At 43.0% G+C, this 27,700-nt stretch overlaps 2 protein-coding genes across 2 annotated transcripts in view; both read right to left on the bottom strand.

Annotated features, from left to right (window-relative positions):
• Positions 1-16,116, bottom strand: part of MCCC1 (methylcrotonyl-CoA carboxylase subunit 1) — a 34,164-nt gene extending 18,048 nt beyond the window's left edge. The window contains exons 1-7 of the mRNA XM_063306397.1: positions 16,022-16,116; positions 10,761-10,807; positions 8,281-8,420; positions 6,978-7,073; positions 6,153-6,274; positions 3,008-3,155; positions 1,076-1,197 (exon numbers count right to left, since the gene is read on the bottom strand). Coding sequence (XP_063162467.1) covers positions 1,076-1,197; positions 3,008-3,155; positions 6,153-6,274; positions 6,978-7,073; positions 8,281-8,420; positions 10,761-10,807; positions 16,022-16,083 — 737 coding nt within the window. The 5' untranslated portion in view covers positions 16,084-16,116. The remainder of the gene's footprint in view (positions 1-1,075; positions 1,198-3,007; positions 3,156-6,152; positions 6,275-6,977; positions 7,074-8,280; positions 8,421-10,760; positions 10,808-16,021) is intronic.
• Positions 16,117-18,872: 2,756 nt separating this feature from the next.
• Positions 18,873-26,690, bottom strand: LAMP3 (lysosomal associated membrane protein 3). Its single transcript, XM_063306744.1, has 5 exons — positions 25,922-26,690; positions 25,566-25,688; positions 21,107-21,164; positions 20,132-20,299; positions 18,873-19,254 (listed from the first exon to the last, which is right to left on the bottom strand). The coding sequence occupies exons 1-5, from the start codon at positions 26,471-26,473 to the stop codon at positions 19,115-19,117; spliced, it is 1,041 nt and encodes a 346-aa protein (XP_063162814.1). The 5' UTR covers positions 26,474-26,690; the 3' UTR covers positions 18,873-19,114.
• Between the last annotated feature and the right edge of the window lie 1,010 nt (positions 26,691-27,700).

Below are 27,700 nucleotides of genomic sequence, written 5' to 3'. Positions count from 1 at the left end.
TATTTTAAAATTGTTAAGTGCGGGCCATAATACTGTCTACCGATGCTTATTTCTTAAATGAAACACTTGTGATCCTAAATGGTATTCCTTGAATCTTTGAATTTGAAGTTTAAGGCAGGTACCTCCTGCCTTAAACTAGTGGAGCTACTAAAGGGATTATAAAGGGCCGCCCAACAAATTATTGTGTTACCTTGGATTGTCAACAAACTTCTCTATCAATGTGGCTAGCAAAATCCATCAGATACTGTTCTTTAATTTTTTTAGATCTAGAAAGGAAGTTTATTCATTTCTCCTCTCTGTATTTAATACAGCATTAGACATATTATGGGAAGAGGGGAGGAATCTATGCCTCAAATGTGGCAGGACTGGGATTTTCCATTTTGTTTTTTGGACAAAAGGATGTAGGACAATTTTTTTTCATTTTTTTTCAACTATCTTCGTTTGTTTTATGGCTCATCTCATGATTTCTGTGTATGTCAGCCCTTTGAGGGAGGCCAGGTCAGGGAACAGGCACAACAAGAAACTAGAACTTTACTTTATGAATATTGGCTATAATAATGGAATCTTGAAAGCCCAACATTTCCTTTTCCCTCCTTCTTATATGAAAGAGAATCAAGGCAGGCAATCTTGAGTTTCTTTCTCATGCTTTCCTATTTTGCAGGTGTAAGCTGTAATGGTATGTGGGAATGACCTTGGGAGACAGGGCAATGAGACACAACCAAGGGAACAGTAAGATAAAAGGTAGCTTAGCTTGCAGCAGGAATGTGGGTGGGGCAAGAGCTCAGAAGAGACCCCCCCTAGTTTTGGGACTGTACAGAGAACAGAGGGAGAGACGTGCTTTCAGACTTGCAAAATTCTGTTAATGTAACCTTACTATAAAGTAGAATTAGCTCATCTGGTCGTGTTTCCTGTCTGGTCTACCTGGGAAGGCTATCATAAGCTTAAGTTTTATAAAAGGTTGCTGCATATTTACTTCAAGGCCATCTTGTGCTCCTCTGCCGTGTACTTCCTGCCTTAACCTAGTGGAGCTACTAAAGGGGATTATAAAGGGCCACCCAACAAATGTTTGTGTTACCTTGGATTGTCAACAAACTTCTCTATCAACATGGCATCATCGTTGAAGGACTTCTTTGCCTCTCTTCGAGCTGATTCCAATTGCTCCTGAAACTCTTTTTCAGTAAATGCTATTCTCATTCCCTAGGGGAAATAAGAGACAAAACTAATGTTAGCAAAAGAAGTAAATAAATTACTCTGAAAAAAGCAGTAAGAATTTTTTTCTGTTATATTAATTGATAACAGAGGCACCTCATTTGCACAACCACTAGCTTAAATTTGTGATTTCCAAGTATAACATGGAGAATACATGCATAAGTTATATATATGTCCTAACAGTCAGGAACCACGCTGAGACGAGGAATAGGTCTCTAGTGTTTATTGCTGCTATGTTAGACAGAAAATCCTAACAAACTGAAGCAGCGTGGGAAAACCCAGACAGATAAACCCCAAAAGTCAAGGCGGGTCTGTTCTGTGTCTCTTTGAATGACTGCTCAACTCCTCCCTACTACGCATGCGTTTTCCCCCCTAGATAGGGGCCACCTCCTGCTCGCCATCAGTGCTCATGACAATATATTTCTGGTAGCTATAAAAAAAAGGATTGACCTGGTACCTATATTTTTATAAAGATCCCATTAAAAGTGATATAACATTATCAGATGGCACCTGAGATGAAACTGTGTAAAATCAAATATTTGGCATTCTGAACTTATTAAAGATCAGATGGAAACATAAATAAAAATAAAAACAGATGGCACACAGCAATGCAACTTTGCAGTCTACAACTTTGTCACTTCACTGTTGTACATGGATGTGTTGCTTCACATCAATCTACACTAGATTCACATGCAACAGGAACCCATAAATCGGTTTTGGATTAGCATCATGTTAACTAAAAAAATTATATGTTGTGATTGCCTATCCAACTTGGCTTATTCAACAAATTTATTTATTTAGCCACGTGCAATAGTAAGTGAGAAAGACCTTGAAAGATGGCAAAGAGATGCTGCCTAAGGAATGGTCAGATAAGAAAGGGCATAGCCCAGAGGTCCATAATGGGAGGAGAAAGAACAGACCCTCCTTAACTTCACAGACTGTAAAGGAGACAGCGGGAGATTTGTACTTTCAGACTTGCAAGATTCTGTCAATGTAGCTTTACAATAAAATAGAATTAGCCCATCTGGTTGTGTTTCCTGTCTGGTCTACCTGGCAAGGCTGACACCATGGCTTACTGCAACGAGGGTATGAACTGTGAGTGCACAGACTAACTGCTGCACTAGCACAGTGATGGGAAATTGTGTTGGTTATCACCTTTAAAGTGGGTGTTGGTTATCACCTTTAAAGCCCTACATGGCATGGGACCAGGTTACCTGAGGAACTGCCTCTTCCCCATTACATCAGCCCATCCCACCCGATCGTGCAGAGAGGGCATGCTGTGGACCCCGTCTGTAAGAGAATTCCATCTGGCGGGGTCCAGGAGGCAGGCCTTCTCTGCAGTAGCTCCCACCCTGTGGAACATGCTGCCCCTGGAGGTGAGATTGGCCCCATCGCTCCTGGCCTTTCGGAGGAGTCTGAAGACCTGGTTCTGCCGCCTCGCTTGGGGCAGAGAGGGGAATAGATCTACATGGGGATGGCTGCTAAAGACCACTCCTCCCACACGTGGACTGTTTTAAATTCTTTTGCCACTTGGACTTTTTTTATTTTTTACTCTTATTTATATTATTTATTACTATAATTTTATACTGTATATTTTATTCATTGAATGATTGTTGTTTTAATTGATTATTGTGAACCGCCCAGAGTCCCCCGATGGGAGGAGATGGGCGGGGACAAATGGGAAGGATGGATGGATGGATGGATGGATGGATGGATAGATAAAACTACATCCTAAGCAGATATTTATGGTGCCACCAACAGTGAACTAACTGATGAAATGTCATAGAACTGATGCTACCTTTCCTCCACCTCCACGAACAGCCTTGATCATAACTGGGTAGCCGACCCTCCTGGCTTGCTCTTCCAAGCACCTGTCTGATTGATCTTCTCCATGATAACCTTCCACCACAGGAACTCCAGCCGCAGACATGATGGCCTTGGAAGTGCTTCAGAGGAACATTGTTTCACGTTCAGTGTCAGCGATAAAGGAACTCTGCAAGAAAGCCTTCCACTCCCACAATCCACCTCTCTTTCAACTGACACCATTTCCTTATTTAGAAAGAAACCTGCATTCCATTTTTCGGACCAGCAGTTCTACTTTTCCTAGCATGTATCCACATAGTACGTAATCAATTCAAGAAACGTGTAACTTACCAATTTTTGAAAATACTATTTTTTCCACTAATCAGAAAACACAACATGTTTCCCTTGGGCATGGATTTCATAATATTTTACAAGATTAGACCAATTTTAATGCATAATTTGATATATTGCTATTAACTATGTATGTGATCAATTTAGATGACTGATACCAGTTCAGCATGTTAATTCTCAGCAGGTTTTTTGGCTGTCTTGTCTGTTTTGGTGTTATAACTTAAAAACTAATTAAATTAGTAAATATTGCCTTTTTATTTTATTTTTTTTGTATAGCATTTTCTGTGATTTTTTTTTTTAAAAGGGCAATAAAAAGGGAAAAATAAACTATGTGATTAGAACATGAGATTTTTCTACTCCTATTTTGCTACAATGGAAGGCATTTCCCCAAACAAAAATCATTTCTTCCTTTTTAATTCCTCCCTCTCTGGGTTTTACAAGGGATAAATTCAAAAATTGGGAAATTTCCACATCAGTCTATCCAATATGATGCCATATTTGAGTAAGGGTAAGGATATCTTTTCTAGATAAGGGCTGTGTTCTCTTGGGATACTCCCTACGTCAGCAAGTTCGCACAGTGGGATGGTGAGGCTAGAGCTGAAAGTGGCCTCTCTCTCTCCCCCTCCGTCTCTCTCTCTCTCATTCTTCCACTGCATCCCCGGACCTCTATTTTCATACTACTCCATCTGTATCATTCTGGAATCCCACCTGAACCTTTGCAGATACCATAGAGGACTTACTCTCTCCTACCATCACTGCATGGAGAAAATCTATCTGTGTGTTCACTAAGAGTCAACACTGACTTGGGACTTCTGGTGGGGACATGGCGGACTGAACAGCTGTGCCCGTGGGCTCAGCGGGTGGAGCTGACAAAGAAGCAGTTTTTCAGGCTCAGGCAGGTTTTTCCTGAAGCCCAGGAGCGTTCTCCGGAAAAAGGAAAACACCTGGAATCACCCCATCTGTCCTCCAGACTGCTGCTTGCAGCCAGAAGATCGCAAACAGCTTTCACATTTGACTGTTAAGAGCAGCCAGGAGGCTCGGACGTCACCATTTCCAAGCGGCGCAGTAGCCTTAAAGGGACACTAAGACTGGCCACCCCATTTCTAAATCACCAAATTGATATTTCTTTTAAGTATGTGTACCCTAAGAGAGGCTTTCTACAGCAAGGAAAAGCGGGTTCTCTTGGTGCTTACTGTTATTTTTGGGATCAATTTCTTTAAAAAAAATATTTTTAAGTTTTGGAACTTGTTTTCCCTCCAAATATTAAGGAGGATTGAGAGTAAATAACTATCTCCCTGTTATTATTTTTGAACTAAATTTGAAGCATTTTCAAGTTGAATTGGTTGATCTGAACCTTCAGCTTTCTGCTTCTACTTTCCCTGGGGAACTGTCTGCATATCTCACTTTCGCTTACGTAAACACATCCCGGAACTCTTTCATATCTTCGACTTCCACTGGTTAAGCTTCTAGGGGGTGCCTTAATCTACTGTTTGAGACATGGAGGATTTTAAACAGACTTTTTCTGACTTCCACCAAGATTTTAAACAGATTCTTTCTGACTCTTACCAAGTTTTTATGCAAGGCATTCAGGACACTGTGGAAAATATGAGGTCTAAAATGTGTCGTCTGGTTGGGGATGCCGTGGATGAAACTGAAGAATTTAACAGCGGCAGAAATGTCTCCTTTAAGAGTGAGATCAGGATTTTTATTGAAATGCTGAAGATCAGATAGTTGAGTTGGAGAAATTTAAGGGAGAGAACAAGTTGCAAGCCATAAATGAAATTGATCTTCTGTTGGAATGCCATGGAAAAGAAGGGGTTATTATGTATGAGAGGTCTCCTGAAGAGAAGTCGGAGTTTTTGAGGGGGGCAGTTGGGCTGTTCGATTTTTTAAAGAAAAAAAGCTCTGTGTGCATTGTGGGGATATGTAAATGGTCTGGTTAATTTTGAAGTGGGATAAGGGTTTAAGAATATTTATCTGGATTACTTTTAGGGTTTGGCTGATTTCATTTATCTTTAATGATTTCAATTAAGATTAAGGTATAAAGGTATAAAAATGTCTACTTGGAGGGTTTTGCACTTATTAAGATTAAGATCATTAACATTGTATTACTAAGTATAATGGCAGACAATTTATGTTTTTTAGTTTTTTATTACAGTAGACAGAAATGTACAGAACAGTAGTACGAAAGGAATAATTAAATAGTTGTTATCTTTGGGGAGGGGGAAGTAGTTTAGGAGGTTTATATGAATTTTTCATATAAGGGAAGGGAGAAACTGTACTTAGTGATTTTTATAATGTGCCAATGTGGAATGATCTATAGAAATAATGTGGTTTTGGTTTAATATAGAGTAAAGGATTGACTATGGAAAATTTTTATATATCCTTGCTGTTAAAAGTCAGAAGTCACACTCCTTTGTAACTTCGAAAAATTTTTCTCTTGTGTTTTCACACCTTTCTAGTTTTTTTTTCTCTTTGTAGTTTTTTGTTTTTCCGTAGCTTTTATCTTTGCTTGAAACTTAAAAAAATTCTTATATAAAAAAAAGAGTCAACACTGACTTGATGGGGCATAATCAATCAACCATTACTGCATCTAGATTCCTTCCCCCTTTCTCTTCTGATTCACACATCTGGGTGCCTCCCACCTTCATTAAATTAAGGGCCACATAAAATAGACTGAAGGTTCTATTCCATTCATACGCTCTATGCTGAGACTACTTCTAGAACAATAGCAGTTCCAACAAACAACCTCTTCATAATAAATTTAGCCATGTAATAACACAGAATACCTCTTAATGCCCATATCTCTGATAGCAGATGAAGGAGGACCTATGAAAATTATCCCTTCTTGGTTACAAAGTTCAGCAAACTCCGTGTTTTCAGACAGAAAGCCATAGCCTGGATGGATAGCCTAAAATAGGAAATATTAAGGGCATATTGTGAGGGGCTCCAAGGGTTTGTGATGCATCTGCTGAGCTGCTCTAGGGATCTGCAGAAGCTGTAGCTGACCTCCAAAATACAGAAACTTCCACACAGCTATTTCTGTTCTCCAAGTGCTCAAAAGCAGATTGAAGCTGACTGCAATCTTTTCCATTGCCACTGACCTCAGAATGCTATGAGTCAATCAGTGCTCTTTTCAGCTGACCAATAGGAGAATGCAAAGATTAGTCATTGCCCGTGCCCCCCACCTTACAATTAACATTGTTATTCACTGTATGTGACCAGCAAAAAAAAAAATCTGAGCAAGTGCTATGAGAGTGATCTGCAAAGCCATCCAGATACTATCCCTCTGTTGCATTTAAAAGACCTGTAAAATAACAGCATAGTGACATTGTTAGGACGGCTGAATCTTTACAAGCAGTTGGCATATTACTGCACAGAATTTAACCACAGAAAGAGCTGGGCATTAGGAGAATATTTATACAACTTGATGGGAAACGAGACCAGTTAAAATAGCAGAATAGCTGATTAAAGCTAAACTGTTTCAAGAAAATCCATCAAAATACCAAAGCCTGCAATGTGTGAGCTTAGTCACCTACACACACAGAAACTGTTATGCAACAGTAACCCAATTTTAAGTAAAAATTAGAGCTGATACAAAGCAGAATCCGTACCTGTGCTGCAGATTTTTTGGCCACTTGCATTATTTTTTCCATGGATAGGTAGCTCTGCTGAGATGGTGCTGGGCCAATGCAATAGGCTTCATCTGCCTGCAAGAAGATGCCATCATTTTATTATTGGGTTACATTTCAGACTAAATTTTCCACAATATTTTGGTGCATCTTTGAAGTATAAGGTCAGGCAGCAGAGGGGTTGAGCTGGATTAGTTAGAACAGTGTTTCTCGACCTTGGCAAGTTTAAGATGTGTGGACTTCAACTCCCAGAATTCCCCAGCCAGCATGGCTGCCTGTGGAATTCTGGAAGTTGAAGTCCATACATCTGAAAGCTGCCAAGGTTGAGAAACACTGAGCTACAAAGAAGTTCCAACAAGTTTAACAAAAATCAAGATGGCAGCTGCAACCATGCTGTCAAAACCCCACCCCTTTATAATTTGTGTTGCAACACTGGTTAAAAAAGGGGGGGTAGGGCTTCAATTGCTCAGTTACGGCCACCATCTTGACTTTCTTGACCACCCCCTGTGGACACCCCTGGGCATAGGACTGAAGTTTAACATTAAAATTTGAATATTGATTACAAATACAGTGCTTTATTTGGACCTGAAATGTGATTAAACATTAGTCCAGTGTTTCTCAACCTTGGCAACTTTAAGATGTGTGGACTTCAACTCCCAGAATTCCCCAGTCAGCATGGGGCTGGCCAGGGAATTCTGGGTGTTGAAGTCCACACATCTTAAAGTTGCCAAGGTTGAGAAACACTGAGTCAGCCTATACATTAAATAACACACTCTTTTTCTAGTTCTTTATGTTTAGGTGTTCCATTATTTTCATTTATAAAGTCAGGAAGCTTAAACAAGGAAGCTACTGTATTAATGGGGAAAAAAAACCCTGTCCCGTGAGGAAAAATGTATTTCACTCCATGACACGGGATGCACTTAGTTAGGATGAAGTTCTGTGCTGAAATTTTTGCATCTCCAGTAAAAAAAGAAAAAATACCAACCTCATTGCTAGAGTAATCCAAACTAAAGACCTTGTGGTATAAAACTGTTAGAGCAGATAGGATTTGGCTAAAATCCTGACTTAGTACATGAAGGCAAGCCATGACTATTTTTAAGCCTGGCCTAGTTGTCATCTGAACACTGTACAAACCACCATAGCTAGGTTTACATATTGTGTTAAGTCTAAACCAAGCCAATCACAATATCACTGAGTGTGATTATTGATATTATTTGTTCAAAATTATCTGGCTGCACAATTGCTTTAAGATCAGCCCTTAGGAGTGTCAACCCATGGGCTTTACCATGGCTACGTGCATCGAATTCCGGTCAGCCTCGCTGTAAATTGCCACCGACTTCACCCCCATTTTCCGGGCAGTTCGCATCACCCTGCAGGCAATCTCTCCTCGGTTTGCCACGAGGACTTTCTCGATACAGCTTTGACCTGGTTTTTCACATAAATAAAACATGTCAAAAGAAATTAGGTCTGAAAATAATTATGCCAATATTCCACTACTACTAACTCACGGAGCAGAATGCCAGCAGAATGTTATTATTATTTTTATATGACTTCAACGTCATCGCGCTGAGAGCCAGTCTGTGTGCCCATCAGGAGATAACCACGGCATAAGGAAGAGTGGTTGTTCATTCACAGCAAAGAACATGAATTAACAAATAAAATGAACAAAAGAAAAACACATGATGCTGTAGGTCTGTGAAGCTAAAAGAAATGGGAAGGATATATTTCATGGGATGGAGTTGACGATTGCATGCAGAGAAGTGAGGATGATGGTTTAATTTTGAACAAAAGTGTTAAAATGTGTATCGGAAGGTATGAACTGGTGCAATCTGGATTGTTGTGTGAATGAAAGAAAAAATGCATGGATCAGGGATAGTGGCATGTTACACTTCAGTGAATGGGGATAAATGGAAGAAGCAGGTATGAGTTTTGGGAAATACTGTGCAATAGTCTGAATAGTGGAGTCCTTGGTGCTCTCTGAGCCTTGTCGTTTTCTTACAGACGTTTCATTGCCAGACTAGGCAACATCTTCAGTGCAAAGAGGGAGTGGGCCTTGCTCTCAGTTTACATACCGTGGCTTGCCCTGCTTGTGTTGGTGGGGGTGTTGTTCTCTCCTTGGGAGTTCTTTGATTGGGCTGTTGTTTGCTGCATGGTTGATTGACTGAGTTAATAGTTCCTTGATTAGGGTGTATAGTCTGAATAAATATGATCCAGGGGAAAAATTATTCTTGTTAGATAGCATGGATGAATGGAAAAGTCATGAGAAAATACAGTGACTGGTCTTTTCGAAGACCCAAGAGCCATTGGGAGTCAGGTGGCATACAAATTTAATAATAAATAAAGTATAAGAAATGTGATTGTTTGGTGAACATCTTCTTAGAAAAATACGTTTTTTTCAGTTGTATGTACACATGAAAAAGGAATGAAAATAAATCCAAAAGACTATTGATTTGACTACCCGTGATGAAAGATTGAGAAAATTAGTGACAGATACAAAGTTGATGAGATATTCTGCAGGTCAAATAGACCATTTTTGATGGGGTTGCAAAGCTGGATGAAAGCCCAACCCACAGATGTTGGCAGCTCCCATCTCTGCAAGAGGCCTGTAAGCAGTGAATGTGGGAATGACCTTGGAAGACAGAAGGAAGAGCCGCAGACTAGACAATGGTCAGATAAGAGGCGGCTGAGCCCACAGACGGAATGGGGGCGTGGCAAACATCTCAGAAAGGACCTTCCCTAGTTTCTTGGACTGTAAAGGTGGGGGGGGGGAGATGCACTTTCAAACTTGCAAGACTCTGTAACTACAACCCTTACAATAAAGGTAGTGTTAGTACTCATGGTTCTGGCATCTTGTCTTGACTACCTTGCAAGGCTGCCATAGTGCTTGTGCCTCAGTGCAGTTAAGAGGCCCATTACAAAAAGCTTGTGAAAGAGCCACGTAGAGAAGCCGGCATGAGCTGCATGGCACACGTGGATTCTTTGGCTTGCAGTTCGGGATGCTGTAGTGGTGGATTTCTGTGGTGGGCAGGGCATTGGACAGTTGATCTCTGAGGTCGCTTCCAACCCCTCCCTTCCATAATCCCATGCCTCTCTCCATCACCAGCCCAACAAGTTGCTCCAGAGGAGGAGGCCACCAGTGGCTGAAAGGAAGCCACGTGGAGCCCTACAACCAGGCTGACTCCGTGAAATCCACCAGAACCAAGCAAAGAGAAGGTGGAGCAAATGCAGACAACCACTACAGGAGGAAGAGGAGGACCTTAGGCTCAAGAACCCATTCACACAGATCCGAGGCCTTGTTATTCACGGTTCCATGCTGGAGAGTTCTCAGATGAGAACCCCCTGCAAAATTCCTTTTATTTTTCTGATCTCAGGTCTTTAATTTATTTGGCTTACTACTTCTTAATCCTTTTCCACACACTGCATAATGTTCCTTACTGTTAAAGAAAATAGCATAATGGACCCGCATGCATGAATATCCCTTGTTTTCTTTTAAAGAAGAGAAATAATAATGTAATTGTGCATTCTATAGGGAAATTAACTTCTTTTCCTAATCCTGTAAAATTTTATTGTATCACCTTAGTTCTATAACAACAACATTATGTGCCTTTACCAGTATATAATTTGGTAATATTATTCTTTTACAGTAAAACTATGCATGTATTATTGCTGTTCAAAGACTCAAGCTTTAGTTTCTACTTATTATATAATTGTTAGCATGAAAAGTCTGGAAAATTTTCCACAAAGAAAACAATCCAAACAATTTACCTGTTACAGATGCATATTCTCTGCCGCTGGATACCCAAAGCCATTTTCTGTGAAAGGAAAACAACACTGTAAAGAATCAACGCAGGAATTTATCAGAGATAGAAATAAAATGATGGATAAGGCTGTCAAGGCAGAAATTCAGCTGGGGGGGGGGGGAAGAAACCTGGTTATTCCATAATAGCCACTTTTTGCAATCAGACTGCGAAGGCAGATTTGAAGACAGAAATGTGATTCAGACACACAAACAAAGCACCAGCAAGCAACTCCTCAAACCAAACAGGAATGTGTTGTGGTCACCGAATGTTAGACAAGCCAAAGAATCTTTACTTCAGCAAAGGATCGCTACCTTGTCGTGGTGCTGGAGCTTGAGCACCTCAATGATGCCATGAGCTAAACCGTGAAGGGCCACCCAAGACGGGAAGGTCATGACAGAGAGGTCAGACTAAATGCGATCCCTGGGGAAGGTAATGGCAACCCACCCCAGTATTCTTGCCATGAAAACTAAATGGATCAGTACAACCAGAGATATGTCGGTATACCATCGGAAGATGAGACCCCCAGGTCGGAAGATGGTCAAAATGCTACTGGGGAGGAACAGAGGATGAGTTCAACTAGCCCCAGACGTGATGACGCAGCTAGCTCAAAGCCGAAAGGACGGCTAGCGGCCGACGGTGCTGGTGGTGAACGGCGAATCCGATGTTCTAAGGATCAACACACCATTGGAACCTGGAATGTAAGATCTATGAGCCAGGGCAAATTGGATGTGGTTATTGGTGAGATATCAAGATTAAAGATAGACATTTTGGGTGTCAGTGAACTGAAATGGACTGGAATGGGCCACTTCACATCAAATGACCACCAGATCTACTACTGTGGACAAGAGGACCACAGAAGAAATGGAGCAGCCTTCATAATTAATAGTAAAGTGGCTAAAGCAGTGCTTGGATACAATCCAAAAAACGATAGAATGAACTCAATTCAAATTCAGGGCAAGCCATCTAGCATCACAGTGATCCAAATATACTCCCCAACCACACATGCTGAAGAAGCTGAAGTAGAGCAGTTCTATGAGGATCTGCAGCACCTACTGGACAACACGCCTAAAAAAGATGTTATTTTCATCACGGGAGACTGGAATGCTAAGGTGGGCAGTCAAATGACACCTGGAATTACAGGTAAGCATGGCCTGGGTGAACAAAACGAAGCAGGACATAGGCTGATAGAATTTTGCCAAGAGAACTCACTCTGCATAACAAACACTCTCTTCCAACAACCTAAGAGACGGCTTTATACATGGACTTCACCAGATGGACAACACCGAAACCAGATTGACTACATCCTTTGCAGCCAAAGGTGGTGGACATCTATACAGTCAGTAAAAACAAGACCTGGAGCTGACTGTAGTTCAGATCACGAACTTCTTCTTGCACAATTTAGGATCAGACTAAAGAGATTAGGGAAGACCCACAGATCAGCTAGATATGAGCTCACTAATATTCCTAAGGAATACGCAGTGGAGGTGAAGAATAGATTTAAGGGACTGGACTTAGTAGATAGGGTCCCAGAAGAACTCTGGACAGAAGTTCGCAACATTGTTCAGGAGGCGGCAACAAAATATATCCCAGAGAGAGAGAAAACCAAGAAGGCAAAATGGCTGTCTGCTGAGACACCAGAAGTAGCCCAAGAAAGAAGGAAAGCAAAAGGCAACAGTGATAGGGGGAGATATGCCCAATTACATGCAAAATTCCAGAGGTTAGCCAGAAGAGATAAGGAATTATTTTTAAACAAGCAATGCACGGAAGTGGCAGAAGACAATAGAATAGGAAGGACAAGAGACCTCTTCCAGAAAATTAGAAACATCGGAGGTAAATTCCAGGCAAAAATGGATATGATCAAAAACAAAGATGGCAAGGACCTAACAGAAGAAGAAGAGATCAAGAAAAGGTGGGAAGAATATACAGAAGACCTGTATAGGTAGGATAACAATATCGGGGATAGCTTTGACAGTGTGGTCAGTGAGCTAGAGCCAGACATCCTGAAGAGTGAGGTTGAGTGGGCCTTAAGAAGCATTGCTAATAACAAGGCAGCAGGAGACGACGGCATCCCAGCTGAACTGTTCAAAATCTTGCAAGATGATGCTGTCAAGGTAATGCATGCTATATGCCAGCAAATTTGGAAAACACAAGAATGGCCATCAGATTGGAAAAAATCAACTTATATCCCCATACCAAAAAAGGGAAACACTAAAGAATGTTCAAACTATCGAACAGTGGCACTCATTTTACATGCCAGTAAGGTAATGCTCAAGATCCTGCAAGGTAGACTTCAGCAATTCATGGAGCGAGAATTGCCAGATGTACAAGCTGGGTTTAGAAAAGGCAGAGGAACTAGGGACCAAATTGCCAATATCCGCTGGATAATGGAAAAAGCCAGGGAGTTTCAGAAAAACATCTATTTCTGTTTTCTTGACTATTCTAAAGCCTTTGACTGTGTGGACCATAACAAATTGTGGCAAGTTCTTAGTGGTATGGGGATACCAAGTCATCTTGTCTGCCTCCTGAAGGATCTCTATAACGACCAGGTAGCAACAGTAAAAACAGACCACGGAACAACAGACTGGTTTAAGATCGGGAAAGGAGTACGGCAGGGCTGTATACTCTCAGCCTACCTATTCAACTTGTACGCAGAACACATCATGCGACAAGCTGGGCTTGAGGAATCCAAGGCTGGAGTTAAAATTGCTGGAAGAAACATTAACAATCTCAGATATGCAGATGATACCACTTTGATGGCTGAAAGCGAAGAGGAACTGAGGAGCCTTATGATGAAGGTGAAAGAAGAAAGTGCAAAAGCTGGCTTGCAGCTAAACCTCAAAAAAACCAAGATTATGGCAACCAGCCTGACTGATAACTGGCAAATAGAGGGATAAAATGTAGAAGCAGTGAAAGACTTTGTATTCCTAGGTGCAAAGATTACTGCAGATGCTGACTGCAGTCAGGAAATCAGAAGATGCTTAATCCTTGGGAGAAGAGCAATGACTAATCTCGATAACATAGTTAAGAGCAGAGACATCACACTGACAACAAAGGTCCGCATAGTTAAAGCAATGGTGTTCCCCGTAGTGACATATGGCTGCGAGAGCTGGACCATAAGGAAGGCTGAGTGAAGGAAGATCGATGCTTTGGAACTGTGGTGTTGGAGGAAAATTCTGAGAGTGCCTTGGACTGCAAGAAGATCAAACCAGTCCATACTCCAGGAAATAAAGCCAGACTGCTCACTTGAGGGAATGATATTAAAGGCAAAACTGAAATACTTTGGCCACACAATGAGAAGACAGGACACCCTGGAGAAGATGCTGATGCTAGGGAGAGTGGAAGGCAAAAGGAAGAGGGGCCGACCAAGGGCAAGGTGGATGGATGATATTCTAGAGGTGACAGACTCGTCCCTGGGGGAGCTGGGGGTATTGACAACCGACAGGAAGCTCTGGCGTGGGCTGGTCCATGAAGTCACGAAGAGTCGGAAGCGACTAAACGAATAAACAACACCACCAAATGTTAAGAGAGATATTGCAGGTCTAGAACAGTGTTTTTCAACACTGAAAAACACTATGATGGCTAGGGAATTCTGGGAGTTGAAGTCCACGCATCTTAAAGCATGCTGGTTAGGGAATTCTGGGAGTTGAAGTCCAGACATCTTAAAGTGGCCAAGTTTGAAAAACACTGGTCTAGAAGAACCATGAAAAGAACAAATAGACCGAGATGAAGAAAGGAGCAGATCCTAAAAAGCATTCCAACACACCTGGACCAGTTTGGGGTGTCCTCCTCTAAGCTGAGTTACAAAATTCTCTCTCTCTACCTAGTGGGTTCGAAGATCTCCATATAATTAAAGGAGCACAATTGCTGCTAATTCATAGCTAAAGAGCGGGTGATGTCTGCTAACCTGGATGGCTTGAAAAAGAAACTAGGATAAATTCACGGAGGAGAGGTCTATCAAGCACTATTAATCTTGAAAACTCCATATTACCTCTGGGTTCTGGGGAGCGGCATACCTCCAATTCCAGTTGGAGGGAAATAATGTGGGAGGGGGGCATGTCTCCACCTCCCATGAGCCCCCCAACAGGCATCTGGTAGGCCCCTGTGCGAAAAAGATGGACTAGGCAGAAAATTATTCTTACGTTAGCCCATTGAAACTCCAAAAACTACAGTACTGAATGATTTACAAACATTCACCAGACAGAAGGTATTCCAGAAACATTCAGAAACTGCACACTAAGAAGGGGCAGCAGGGCCCACCCCTTGCCAGCAGCTCCAACCATCAACTGTGCTGATTAAACCATGGTTTTTCTCAATAAACACAACTTTTGAGCTCCAATAACATCCTGGCCCATTAATAAACCACAGGGGCTGAATGTGCAGAACACACTACACTAAAACAAAAATGGCCTTGACTGATCTTGGGACAGCTAAGCAGGATCAGAGCTTGTTTGAACTTGGATGGGAAACCACAAGGAGATTCAGCAGCTGTAAACCAGGCAGGGAAATAAAACAAAATCCCAGCAGCAGCTCTGGCAAATGGATGCTATACTGCTGACAAGGAGACAACCTGGATCCAACCATGTAGTTCCTGGGAGGCAGTCACGCTCACTTCAAGGGAGAGTTCAGTTTGTAATTCAGTGTATTGTGCAAACACAATTCCCCAGGACTGATCTGATATAGCCACTCTCAAACCACAGCAATGCTCCTCCATATGATGGAGGCAACTTGTGCCATAGGAGTGAGCAAACAGCTGCCAAATCACACAGTCCCAGTAGCACTGCTTCCCCAGGAGCAACTACGACCCGGTCTCCAGGTTGCTAGTGGGGCCTTGTGAAAGCTTAGGCGCGCGTCAGACTCGGGCCGCACGCGCAGGTTGATTTCCAGCAGCGGCTATCAAGAGCGACCTCAAATTCCAGAAACAGTCCTCCACCCCCGGAAGGGGCACCGCGGGGTCTCCCTTCAGTTCGGATCCGCCAGCGAGAAGGGCCGGAAGAGGGGCCCCGACCCTTCGGCCTCCCCCCCAGCCCTCCTGGGCTCCCCCGAAGGGCGGCTAAGGGGAGCTCCGGGGCGCGCGCGGCGGCGGGAAAGGCGCCTCGCGGGGCCCTGCAGGTGGCGCGCTTGGCGCGGAAGGGCTCCCTGCCCCGGGGGCGACAGCGGCGCTCTGCCAGCGGAGTGGGGGGGCCCGCCACGCGCCCCCGCCCCCTCCCCGCGCCCGGCGGCACTCACCGGCTCTGCAGCGCCCGCCGGACCTGGCGGCGCCCCTCGCTCGCCAGCGCCGAGGCCGCCATCCCTGCGCCGGAGCTGGCAGCCAGGCGGGGAGGAGGGTCGGCGCGGCGGCGGCGTCCGGGCCTATCAGCGAGGCCGGAAAGGAGGCCGGGCTCGGGAGGAGGGAAGGAGGAAGCGGCGGCGCTGCCGGAGGAAAGCTTCGCCGCCGGAGGAGAAGGGCAGGGCGCGCCGCGCGCCCGGGGCCTTTCCAGCTGCGTCTGCAGCGGGGGCGCCTGCCCAGCCCCGTGTGTTTATCCCGGCGGCTTCGTTCCCCTGGCAGCTTCGCCGGGTTCGTCCGTTAACCAGGTTTCCTAGTTTGCGCAAGACGTTGGCGAAGTCCAGGAAGGACTTGGGGGCGCCTCCAAAGCCAGCCAGCCAGCCGCCCTAGCCCTAACCAAGCTTGGCACCCCTCGCGCCGGGGTAGGCGGCGCGGCAGGCTTTGAATCGACGGGTTGGTGACCCCAGCCCGAGACTGATCGATTGATTGGTTACCCTACGTGTATTAGGATCCGCCAGCGACAGGGGCTGGAAAAGGGGCCCCGCGGCCTCCTCCCCAGCCTTCCTGGGCTCCCCCGAAGGGCGGCTAAGGGGAGCCCCGGGGGGCGCGCGGAGGCGGGAAAGATTTAAAGGCCACCCGACTCCAAAACCGTCTGGGCTGGCTTGCGTTTGAAAAAGAAGAAAAAAAAATAAAAACCCATGTGGATCCAAGTTCATTTACTGCAAAAAATACACGCGACGGGTGTGTCCTGCCATGCGACCCAAGACCTGGGAGAACAGCCTGTTAAGACTTTCGGAACATCATCAGAATGGCAACAACACGAATCGGGGTGCGGGGTGGTGGTGGGGAACGCTGTACTCGAGCGCAGGTCCCCGCTTCCTGGGTCCGGATAGGTGGCATCTTTTAATTGATGGGACTGAGGAGGAACATTTTCTGTAGAAAACGTTGACCTTGGAAAATAGTCCTTTTTTTTAGGCTGCATTTTTCTGAGCCTCAGAGGTCAAAAACACAGAAGAAAGCAGGGCAAAGGACTTCCATTCTCTGCCAAGAAAATGAAAGGAAAGCACCAGAACTTAGGCTCAATTCCAAGAAGGCTTTGCTTTTTATCAAATAACTAAGGGATAATTGATTAAATAGCAGGGAATACAAGGATGTGTGACCTCAAGTCAGATGATTTAGCAGAATTTGCTTGGCTCTTTCCATTCTGTCAGCAGCTTAAGAACTGGACCAGACAGGTAGAATTACATGGAACAGACAATGCATTACTCAAGCTGTGTTCACACACTGCACCAATCTGTGGTTAACTGAAACATGAAGTATTTAACTTCAGGTAGTCCTCACTTAACAACCATTTGTTCAGTGATGATTTGGACTTCTGATGGTGCTGAAAAAACTTACTTCATGATTTGGGCATTTGGCAACTGGTTCACATTTATGGCCATCAATGGGGAACCATGTGATTCACTTAACAACCACATGGTTTGCTTAAGAACCACTGCAGATAAGGTTGTAAAATCAGGTCAGATTTGCTTAATGACTGCTCCGCTTAGCAACTGAAATTCTGGTACCAATTGTGATCATTAAGCGAGGACTACCTGTAACTTGGTTCCCTGGGTTTGTACAATACAATGAGCTACAAACTAACCATTCTGGTCAAGTTACTTATCTTCAAACTACTTTTCCCCTATTCCCAGAAATATCTGGCTTCCTGATGTGCAGATTTGCCCTAACCCTTACCTTCAGAACTTTCCAAAGTCGTCTTCTTCATCAGAATCTATACATCGCTGCTAACAATTTTGGTTTCATTGATTGTACGTGCTTCCTTAAAGATTTTTCTTTTCACTTAATTGGTAAAAGAAAAGTCTACTTCAGAAGCTCAACCCCTGAGGAAGTCCTTTGCTATTACCGTCTTCCAGGACATTTTTTTTCAACTTCCCAGTGTAGGCTAGATGGTTTCTGTTGTACACCAGAAGCTAGTGAGCTGAGCTCCATAATACAATGATATAGCCAAGGACATGTCTAGTGAACTTGAAGCTCTTTTCTTTTTATGAAGTGTTTCTTATCCAGAAAAAGATTGTCTCCAACAATTTTTCTTCATAAGCGGCACTATCGAAATACATCCCTAGGAGGAGACATGATCATGGAGAAACCATGTTTTAAACAATTTTGCACTTGACTTCATCATTTGTCATGCAGAATGATCTCCGATGATCTGTCCATTGGAATAAAGCAGTAAATACACTGAAGAAAATACTCTTGCCGCTTCACTCTTCTTCACCCCTTAGCATCTTACAGTAGCTCACAACCCCTTCTTAACTCAAACAAGCAAGCACTCTTGGCAGTCCTTCATGAGGGATATCTTGTTTTTTCTTATACAGAAATCACCTTGGCTAAGCTCTGGTTTATATGGGGCAGGGGATTCCTTCCCTGTAGTAAAATTGGTGCCTTTGTTAAGGTTATGAGCCCAAACTGGCAACACATTGGACTGCTGTCAGAAGGGGTGGTCAGTGACCCATTTTACAGTATTGCTTCTGAAAGTACTTGTTATTCCCACCAGACGAATGACTGATTCGACCCAAAAAGAAAGTGTGTGAAAAATGTTTTGCTCTCTTAATATCACAAGCTTCTCAACAACTTTAAAAGGGGGGCATTCTAAAAATCACAAGTTAATATAGAACATAATTTCACTATATGGCGTCTTTATGAAACCAACACAAATAAGCTTGAGGGTGAGTTGCTTGTGTTTATGAGATAGAGACTTATTATTATTCATCTTAATTGAATTCGTTGATATTTGCAAAAATATGCAGATGAATAAAAAACTAATAACACCCAAGCAAATAAATACACTGCTGCCATTGTATATAGATAATTGAGTGTGTATGCATGTGTGCATTGACCTGATTAATTTTTGATTAGTCAGAATATAAAAAATCACTTAAAGATGCTCAACTGCTATTTGCACATCTGATTGCCACAGCAAAGCAAGCAGAACCTTCCATTCTTCCTGAACTTTTCAATTGCTGCTGCACTCTTTTATAAACAAACTTCGGGATTCAGATACGACTGTATCCTGAGTGAGTTTTTCTTCTGTAAATCGCACAGGAGACCAGGATGATGACAATTAATCCTGCCAGACTGAAGCCAATAGTTGCTGGGATCAGCCTCTTGTTTCTATCCAAAGGGCACTCTTCCGCTGCAATTTGAAAAAGAATGTTAGACTTCAATAAAGAAGCATTATATGCTGCCCCAGTGATGTTCTGCTTAGTCAAATACAGCTATTGAGAATTATCCAACAGCTTGTGAGCGCCATATGTAAAAACTACCTTTGGACCAGTTGAAATCATTTGAACTATGGCAAATCCTCATTTATGTAACTCATGACATGTGGGCCTTCAGCTTCAGCTGCTGTGCCGGGGGACTTCTAAGGACAGGACATTTTAACCCTAACATCTCTCTATATTAGACTGTTCACATGTTCAGTTAAATGCAAGGAGATGGGAATCTAGATTACACTGATTGTCTCTGCTCCTGAGTTTTACACACGGCCGAAAATGTAGGTACTACTTACAAGGTTATATAGTCTACCAGAATGGTATATACAGTCCCTTCCCATTCTGACAGATTCTGTAACATTGCTGAGCATCAGGACCTGTTTAGCCCATAAAGCTAATATACCTTATATCATCATCTAAAGTGGAATGATCTATGACTTCAATTCCAGAGAGTTTGAACCCCATAAAATAAGGCTATGAATGTCTGACAATTCCTAATGAGGTTGAAACTGGTCATGTGCTGCCTCCTAGTGGCCAGTGCAACTGAAAATTATATAAGCATTTGTTTGTGGGCTACTGGGAAATTTGTTGAAGGCAGGGGTCCTGTGCACGCATTTGTATGCATACAAAGTTGACTTGGATTAAATGCAGCATGGCTGAGAGACAATCGGTGAAATCTTCATCCCCTTCCCATGCACCCCAAGGCTTGGAGATCATGGTGTAAAAATGACCACGGTCCCTTTGCACCCTTAGTACGGAACTCTTAACCATAGGAACCCCAGTGATGCATTTACTAACCTTTTCCAAACTGGTTATCAATGATATCAAAGGCTTGAAGCTGGGAATTGGCAACCTGCAGCTGAAAATTGTTGGCCAGGACCACTGTTTGCTTACTGAGACATTTGAAGGAGTTTCCCACAGCTGTGGAGAAGAGCTGGTCATTTTTAATCCTGTTGTACACACAACCTGAAGTTTGCAGAGAAGGACATGTCACTGTTGAGTTTTGTGGCTAATTTTATCTCTGTTTTTGCACAACACCAAGCCCTAAACTAATGGCCTGGGTTTGCACAGCACTGTTGTGCTTTAGCTGCCTTGGTTGATAGGCTAGCCCAGTGTTTCTCAACCTTGGCCAGTTTAAGATGTCTGGACTCGAACTCCCAGAATTCCCCAGCCAGCATGCTTTAAGATGTATGGGAGTTCGAGTCCAGACATCTTAAAGTGGCCAAGGTTGAGAAACACTGGGCTAGACTGAGATATGGTTGGTTCAATTGTGGTTTCAGGCACAGCCAGACAGCTATGTTCATCTGCAATTTGCCAGACCTTGAGCAGGCAGAAAAATATGCTGGGGTGAATTGGGGATCCCAGTGCCTGAGGTCTATTCTGCTTTCGTATTGAGTGGCAATATCGTTACAGTTTTAATGCAGGGCAAATTAGTGGAATTCCCTAAAAGTGTCCCCTGCCAGTGAGAAAAACCACCACGGCTAATGTGGGCTGGGGGAAGAGATACGTTTTGAAGATGGCTAGACCCCTGGGTTTAATAAAATGTGTTCATCTGAAAAGATCACCCAGATGTTTCCTGATTTTTGGCTACCTTAGACTGACACAGGGTTACACATCGGATTTTTGGCTACCCTAGACTAACACAGGGAAACACACTGGAAACTGTGTTTCCAATGGGCTTGTAACCCAACATTTAGCTCTGTGCCAGTATCTGAGGGAGAGATGGATGCCAGGGTGGTGATTATCTGAATGAAGAAGTCACCCAGCACCTACCTTGCGAGAGAACTGACAGAGAAGCTTCAACCGTGCTGATATAATAGATCTCTCCCTTCTGCAAATAACAATGAAAAGAGGAAGAAAGGGGTTTTTTTCTCCCAAAGAATTAGATAAGAGTTTGGATTCATGCATCACATTATGCCTTTATATTTTTCAGGGCTCATCTTGTGTGTCCAGCACCTTCACTGCTACCCCATGTTGGCTCCATGTTGTTAGTTTCATTTAAGCTTAGCATGTTATGTGAATCTCCAGCCAGTGTAGTTTATAAACTACAAGGACTCGCACTAACTTGTGCGAGCTGGGCTAATTGTGGTTTACTCTGCAATTAAGAGTTAAGCAAAATGTGTTTTATTATTTATTTACACCAATTTATTATTTATTTACACCAATTTGTATGCCGCCTACTCGCCAGATGCACCAAGCCATAAAACATGGCTTATAACCCACAGTGGCCAGATTCACATAACAGGCTGAGCCTCATAAAAGCTTAACACAAGGGGCAAGTTCACTTCTGCAAGGTGATATCATGAGGCAAATGTTGCCATTGTATGTTTGCGTCCTGATGTGTGAGGTAAGTACATAAGTCATGACATTTGTGCAAATTCAGGATTGTTCACTTTTCACCATTGGCCCCCATACCTTCCTGGCACACCCAGGGTTACACACCTGTAACAAATAAAGCCAAAAGCAAACAACCATTTTATGATTTAGCATGATAAGTGAATTTAAATCTCTTTCTTGAATCAGTCTCTGCATTCATACAACACCCTTCACCAGATTGGGGAAAGTCTTTTCAAAATGCTTTTGCTAAGCATGATTAAGACCAATCTTTTTCTCTTCACCTGTTGTGTAAAATCAATCCATTTTCTGGATTTATGATTCCAAGTTTCACACAATTCAGAAAAAGGATTGATTTAGCAATTAGATTATGGGTATTATGTGAATGCAGTGTTTCTCAACCTCAGCAACTTTAAGCTGTGTGGACTTCAACTCCCAGAATTCCCCAGCCAGCATGCTGGCTAGGGAATTCTGGGAGTTGAAGTCCAAACAGCTTAAAGTTGCTGAGGTTGAGAAACACTGTGTGAATGCCACCAGTTAAGAGTATTTATGCTCTGGCCAGCTGTTCTCTTTCCAAACCTTTTCTAATTTTTTTCCTTTTTTGAGTGCCAATAATGAAGGAAAGTTATACAGCACTTAAGTACTAGAAATCCAGTAATTCATATTTCTGATTGGTAAACATTCTTTTTGAGGAATGGGACAGAAACTTCATATCTACTCATATTTCAAGGGGCAGATTTGACTCTCTTCTGTGACACTGGCCTTGCAGGCCATGGGAAGGATTAGCTAACTCAAAATTTACCTCGTTGTTGCGGCAAAACCTTTCATGTGCCTCTCAAGTGTACAGTCCTAAGATCTTACTTCAGCTAAAGAATATTTCTCTTGTAGAAAAGCAAAGAGACAGAACAAACACTAGAAGTTGGGCCTTTATTTGAAAGGTAGAGTGTTGGGAAAATGCAGGGCCTTACAGAGCACATTCTGTACCATGATTTATGTCCATGTGAAAGAAAGAGACTATCTTTTCATTTTTCTCAGACCTATAATTCAGATTTCATAATCTGTTTCAGTCCAATAGCCTCTGTTATACCACCTCTGTATTGGTGTATATGTGCGTGTGTTTGTGTGTTGCATTTTCTGTTTGACAAGCACCATTTTGTCCCTTAGGAAACTGACCTAACTAACGTCGGGAAAGCAAAGATAATTATTTACTAGTTGATTACTCTCAGTTTCAAGGCTGCCTAAATCTCAAGTTGTGCTAAGGGTTGGTCAACAGGCAGTGCTAAACTATAGCAAGCTAAATAAGCCAGAACTGGTTGGGCTGACACTGGGGTGTCTGTTGGGGGAGGTGTCAAAAAAGTCAAGATGGGGGACACAACTGGGCAATTGAAGTCCCTTGTTTACATGAATTGCATTGCTCGTGTGGTCACCATCTTGATTTTTTTTTTACTTCTCCTCTGCAGATATCCCAGGGTGGATGTATTTCAACAAGCCATGAATCATGGCTTACAACCATACACTCCCAAAAGGAGAGAAATACATTATGATTCAGTGTAATCCATTAACCCAGCCATGGACTGGCCCAAGGTCTTCCTGTGGGGGTTTGAATCTGACCCTCCTGGATTGAAAACTTTGCCTCTCTAGCTACAACCTGACCCTGTTGTGATCACTGCATGGATTATGATTGTGTTGCAAAGTATTTTTGGCAATGGATGTAATCAATGATAAGGTGTGGGGAAAGATAGTTCTTGATGGTCAGCAAAAAGAGATTAGTGGAAGAAGCAGGCAACTGCAACAAATAAAGTAGGAAAATACTAAAAAGACAACTTTTTTACTGCCCACCAGAGTAAGTACAGGGGGATGAAAGAGAGATGTAAGTGCCTTAAGCCTTGCAGAGGTTCAATGCACCTATTTGGCTGCTTAAAACCTTCCCAGCCTGGATGGTCAAGCCTGGTGTTCCCCAACCACTTTCCTAACATGAGATGTGGCTGTGGCGGAGGTGAATCTTGACAGATGTCTCGACTGGTGGGTTTAACCACCTTCAAAATTTGCCCTATCAAAAGGAGCTGAACATAAGTTTAGTGCTATTCCAGAAGAACGCTAAACCCAAGTTCAACTCAACTGAAACAACAGCTGACAGACATGGAGGACAGACTCTGTGAAGCCACAGAGAGCTTCACCATACAGCCACACATGTACATTTGTGATCGTTGATCACCTGCAGTTTGAGCTGACTCAGGTCTCCAACCCAGTGATGGGCTTGGAGACCTGGTGGGCACAGAAGGTCACTCAGGTTAGGTTAGGAAGAGCCAGATTCTTCTGCCCATTCCAGAATAGCCCTGGAAGACAGTGCCCAAAACTGGACAGGAACTGGTGTGTCCACACTAGCCTAAAGGGGCCAATAAGGGCTGGACTGATCTCAGCCCTAGAAGTCTCCCAACCACTTCAGCAACAGGCTGGTTGGTGAAGCATTCCAGGTTGATTCATGCAAAAACTCTATTGGGACAAGAGGACAAACACTTCTTTAAAGCTGGAACAACTCAGGACAACTTAAGGCTGCCTGGTACACATTGGTCACCAGATGAAGATGACATTAAGAGGAGACAGCAGGAAAAAGGGGTGGCTGGAGCATGTTTGTGCCATGGTGGGGAGCAAGACAGTCTAGGTCAATGTTTCTCAATCTTGGCCACTTTAAGATTTCTGGAGTTCAACTCCCAGAATTCCCCAGCCAGCATGCTTTAAGATGTATGGATAGGCTGACCATACATACTGTTTTAACATGGGACAGTACCCTTTTCTTCACATTTCCTGACTGTCCCGTTGTTTTAATATAAATGTCAATTTTGTCCTGTTTTTTAAAAAACCATTACTTAAAAATTTGAAAGTTCCCGTGAACCTGTCACTGGTGATTGGACAGGTTTGGGTGACGCGAGCATGTCGGTGACACAGCAGCAAGCCGCGAGGGAGCAGCAGCTTGATTGAGCGGGAGACTGAAATCAAGAGGCCGCAAGGGAGAGCAGAGTGACAGTTTTAGCTTAAATCTTAAAATTGTGTCATGGAGCGTGAGAAGTTTTATGATAAGGTATTGAAAGACCGAAATTTGCTGCATAAGATTACTTCGGAGAAATATTCATGGTACAATCATGGTGAAATACAGTCCCCCTCTATGTCTACCTAAATTTTTGTATGAGTTCTGTCACTGAAGAATAGTTGTTAGCTGAATAAGTTCATGTAATAAAACTTTTTCATTTTAATAAAAACAAAAAATATTTATATATACAGTAATCTGTTTAAGGACCAGCAAATGGATCTTAAAAACTCTTTAATACGTTTTTTATCGTCTTACTTTTTCATGAATGTGGAATATTACGTAAGTTTAACCCCATCCCATTTTTGCCATCCCAATGTCCCGTTTTTGTCTTGAGGAAATATGGTTAGCCTATGTATGGACTTTATCTCCCAGAATTCCCCAGCCACCATGCTTTAAGATGTATGGACTTCAATTCCCAGAATTCCCCAGCCACCATGCTTTAAGATGTATGGACTTCAATTCCCAGAATTCCCCAGCCAGCATGCTGGCTGGGGAATTCTGGGAGTTGAAGTCTAGACATCTTAAAGTGGCCAAGGTTGAGAAACACTAAGCTAGGTCAAGTGAGGAAAAAGGAGTTGTGATTATCTTCAAATTGCTTCCGGGGGCTGCGGGGTGGGAGGATGGTGAGCCTAATCCCTGTGGTTGGTTTGGCTAGTTCAGTGTGTGTTATGCAAATTCAGACAGATACATCAATTGAATTAACCATGGCTTTGTCAACTATGGATTGTGACATGCTAACAGAGCCAATTCTTTGAAGAGAATTCCAAAGCCCTCAATTCTCCACACCACCGTCTCTGAAGAAAACCTTACCTTAGTAAAAGTAAAACGTATGAAGCCACCTTCAAATGAGATGTTGAGCATTGATTGGCCATATCCACAATGTCCTGTTGTGTGTGTGGCATTTGGATCAATATTAAAATATTCTAGATCATCCTGTGAAATAGGCAAGTCATCAGTGCATTAATTTCAGCAAAGGCTGACAAACTATTATTGCTTACAAATTTAGAGAGAGAGAGAAAGAGAGAGAGAATAATAGCTATGCCTCTCATCTTTAAAAACCCTAACTTTAAATGGAGAATCATCTGGCTGGAACCAGACTGAGGAAGGCTGGATTGGACACTTCTGGCAACAAAAGGAACAAAAACGAAGAAAGGGGAGCAGCTTACCGTGTTTGTGTTTGTAACAATCATTGTCAAGCCAATTAACGCTTTAATACAATCTGCTGTTCCATTGGAAACACGGTAAGTGCCTGTAACAGCTGGTGATGGTTGACATGTAAGCGTTGGTCCAGCTGGAGTGGTCAGCATCGGTGGACTGGTCTGGACAGTTGGCATGCTCTTGTGGGCTGCAAAACTTGTTGTTTCAGTTGTTGTGTGTTTCCTCAGCTTTGTGGTGTGCTGGCCAGTTGCCCTGGAGACAGTCTTATATACATGTCCCTTGGTTGTGACCGGAACAGGAGTTACCGTTTTCTGACTGGTTGATAGTTGCAGTTTTGAGGTTGTTTCTTGAGGGACCAGTCTTGTTTTTAAGGCTTTGTGGGTTTCAATCCAGTCAGTTTGTGGTTCAGACTGCAAAACTGTCGTCCCCACAGCCACTATAGGTTTCCACGTGGTCGGGCTTCGTAGGGTTGACCGGCAACAGCGTAAGAGCCATGGTATTTTCTGCCCCTTGTGCACAGCCTGTAATTTTGTCAGTGGGATTGATTCTGCCTTTAACATCTTAGCTTTAGGCACTGAAGGAACTGCTGGGGTAACTGGTTGTGCAATGCCATGGCCTGATCGATTAGCCAAAGTTTGTGACTGACGATATGGATGAATTGTGGCTTGGTAATTGGAAGAAGGCGAGCTGTAAGGAAATGAAGCTCTCTGCAGAAATGAGGTGGGCTGTAAGGTTGTCCTATCTGGACCTTCTTTATCCAGCACATTACCAGTGCAAGAAAAAACTGCTGTACACAGAAAAGAGAGTTAATGTTGTTTTCAATCAACTTTCCTTGCTATGCATGTCCCTGAACTGGCTTCATGTACCTCAAGAAAAAGTTAAGCCCTTTCTCCTTGGCCTAGGGTTCTTGGGGTATGTTCTGAATTTGCTCCCTATTATGGAACTTGTGATGAGAGGAAGAGGACAGGGAAGAGATTGGTTTACATATTTGTTTTGGTTCCACAACAGGGATCACACAAGGGTCTTCAATTTTCTGCTTCCCATTCTCCATCATAGGGTCTTTCCATACAGCTGAGCTGAAAGTGTTATGTGCCCATTCTTGCCCTGAGAGGAAACAGTCCTCCCATGAAATGTGCTGTGCCTGTGGCCACTTGCTATCCTGCTGCAATGGGTTCTGTTCTCAGTCACAGCAAGCCCCTGATTTCTCTCCAAGGTTATGGGTAACAAAGATTAACAGAAGCTGCACACTTTGAGGTTGCCCTTGGACAATGTCAAAACAAGAGACTGCTATAATACTGTTACAACTAAAGGCCACTTCAGTTTGTGTTACCCATGGGCTAGGGATGAGAGGCAAGTGCATAGGAGGAGGAAGATAAAGGTTGCCAGATCACGACTGTGCCATAGTTTGGTCAAATGGGGACACAGCCAATGACTCTTTGCCATGATGGACTTGATAAATCTTGGAACTAAAATGAGCACTCTCTTTTGCATCAGTTAGGATCACAGCCATGGTTAAGAACTGCAACGCTCATTACAAAAGTCCAAGGAGGGGAAAGTAGATATGTCCTCAGTCCCAACATATTTGGTGAATGCCAGGTTGGATAAAAGCTATTTCGTGACATAATTTTTCTGCCAATTTACCTTAATCTCTGACAAGCTACTTCCTGAATGGTCAAAACCGAACCTTCTCTTGCACACAGACATAATTCTAACACATACCAGTAACATGTAGTCAACACTGCAGATGTCCACTCACCTCCAGCTGTCATTAGAAGAAATTCAATTAA

Source organism: Candoia aspera, chromosome 6 (genome assembly GCF_035149785.1).
Source record: "Candoia aspera isolate rCanAsp1 chromosome 6, rCanAsp1.hap2, whole genome shotgun sequence".
NCBI classification, from domain to species: Eukaryota; Metazoa; Chordata; class Lepidosauria; order Squamata; family Boidae; genus Candoia; species Candoia aspera.
Note: the sequence above shows the minus strand (reverse complement) of the source record. Positions and strands in the feature narration are given on the sequence as shown.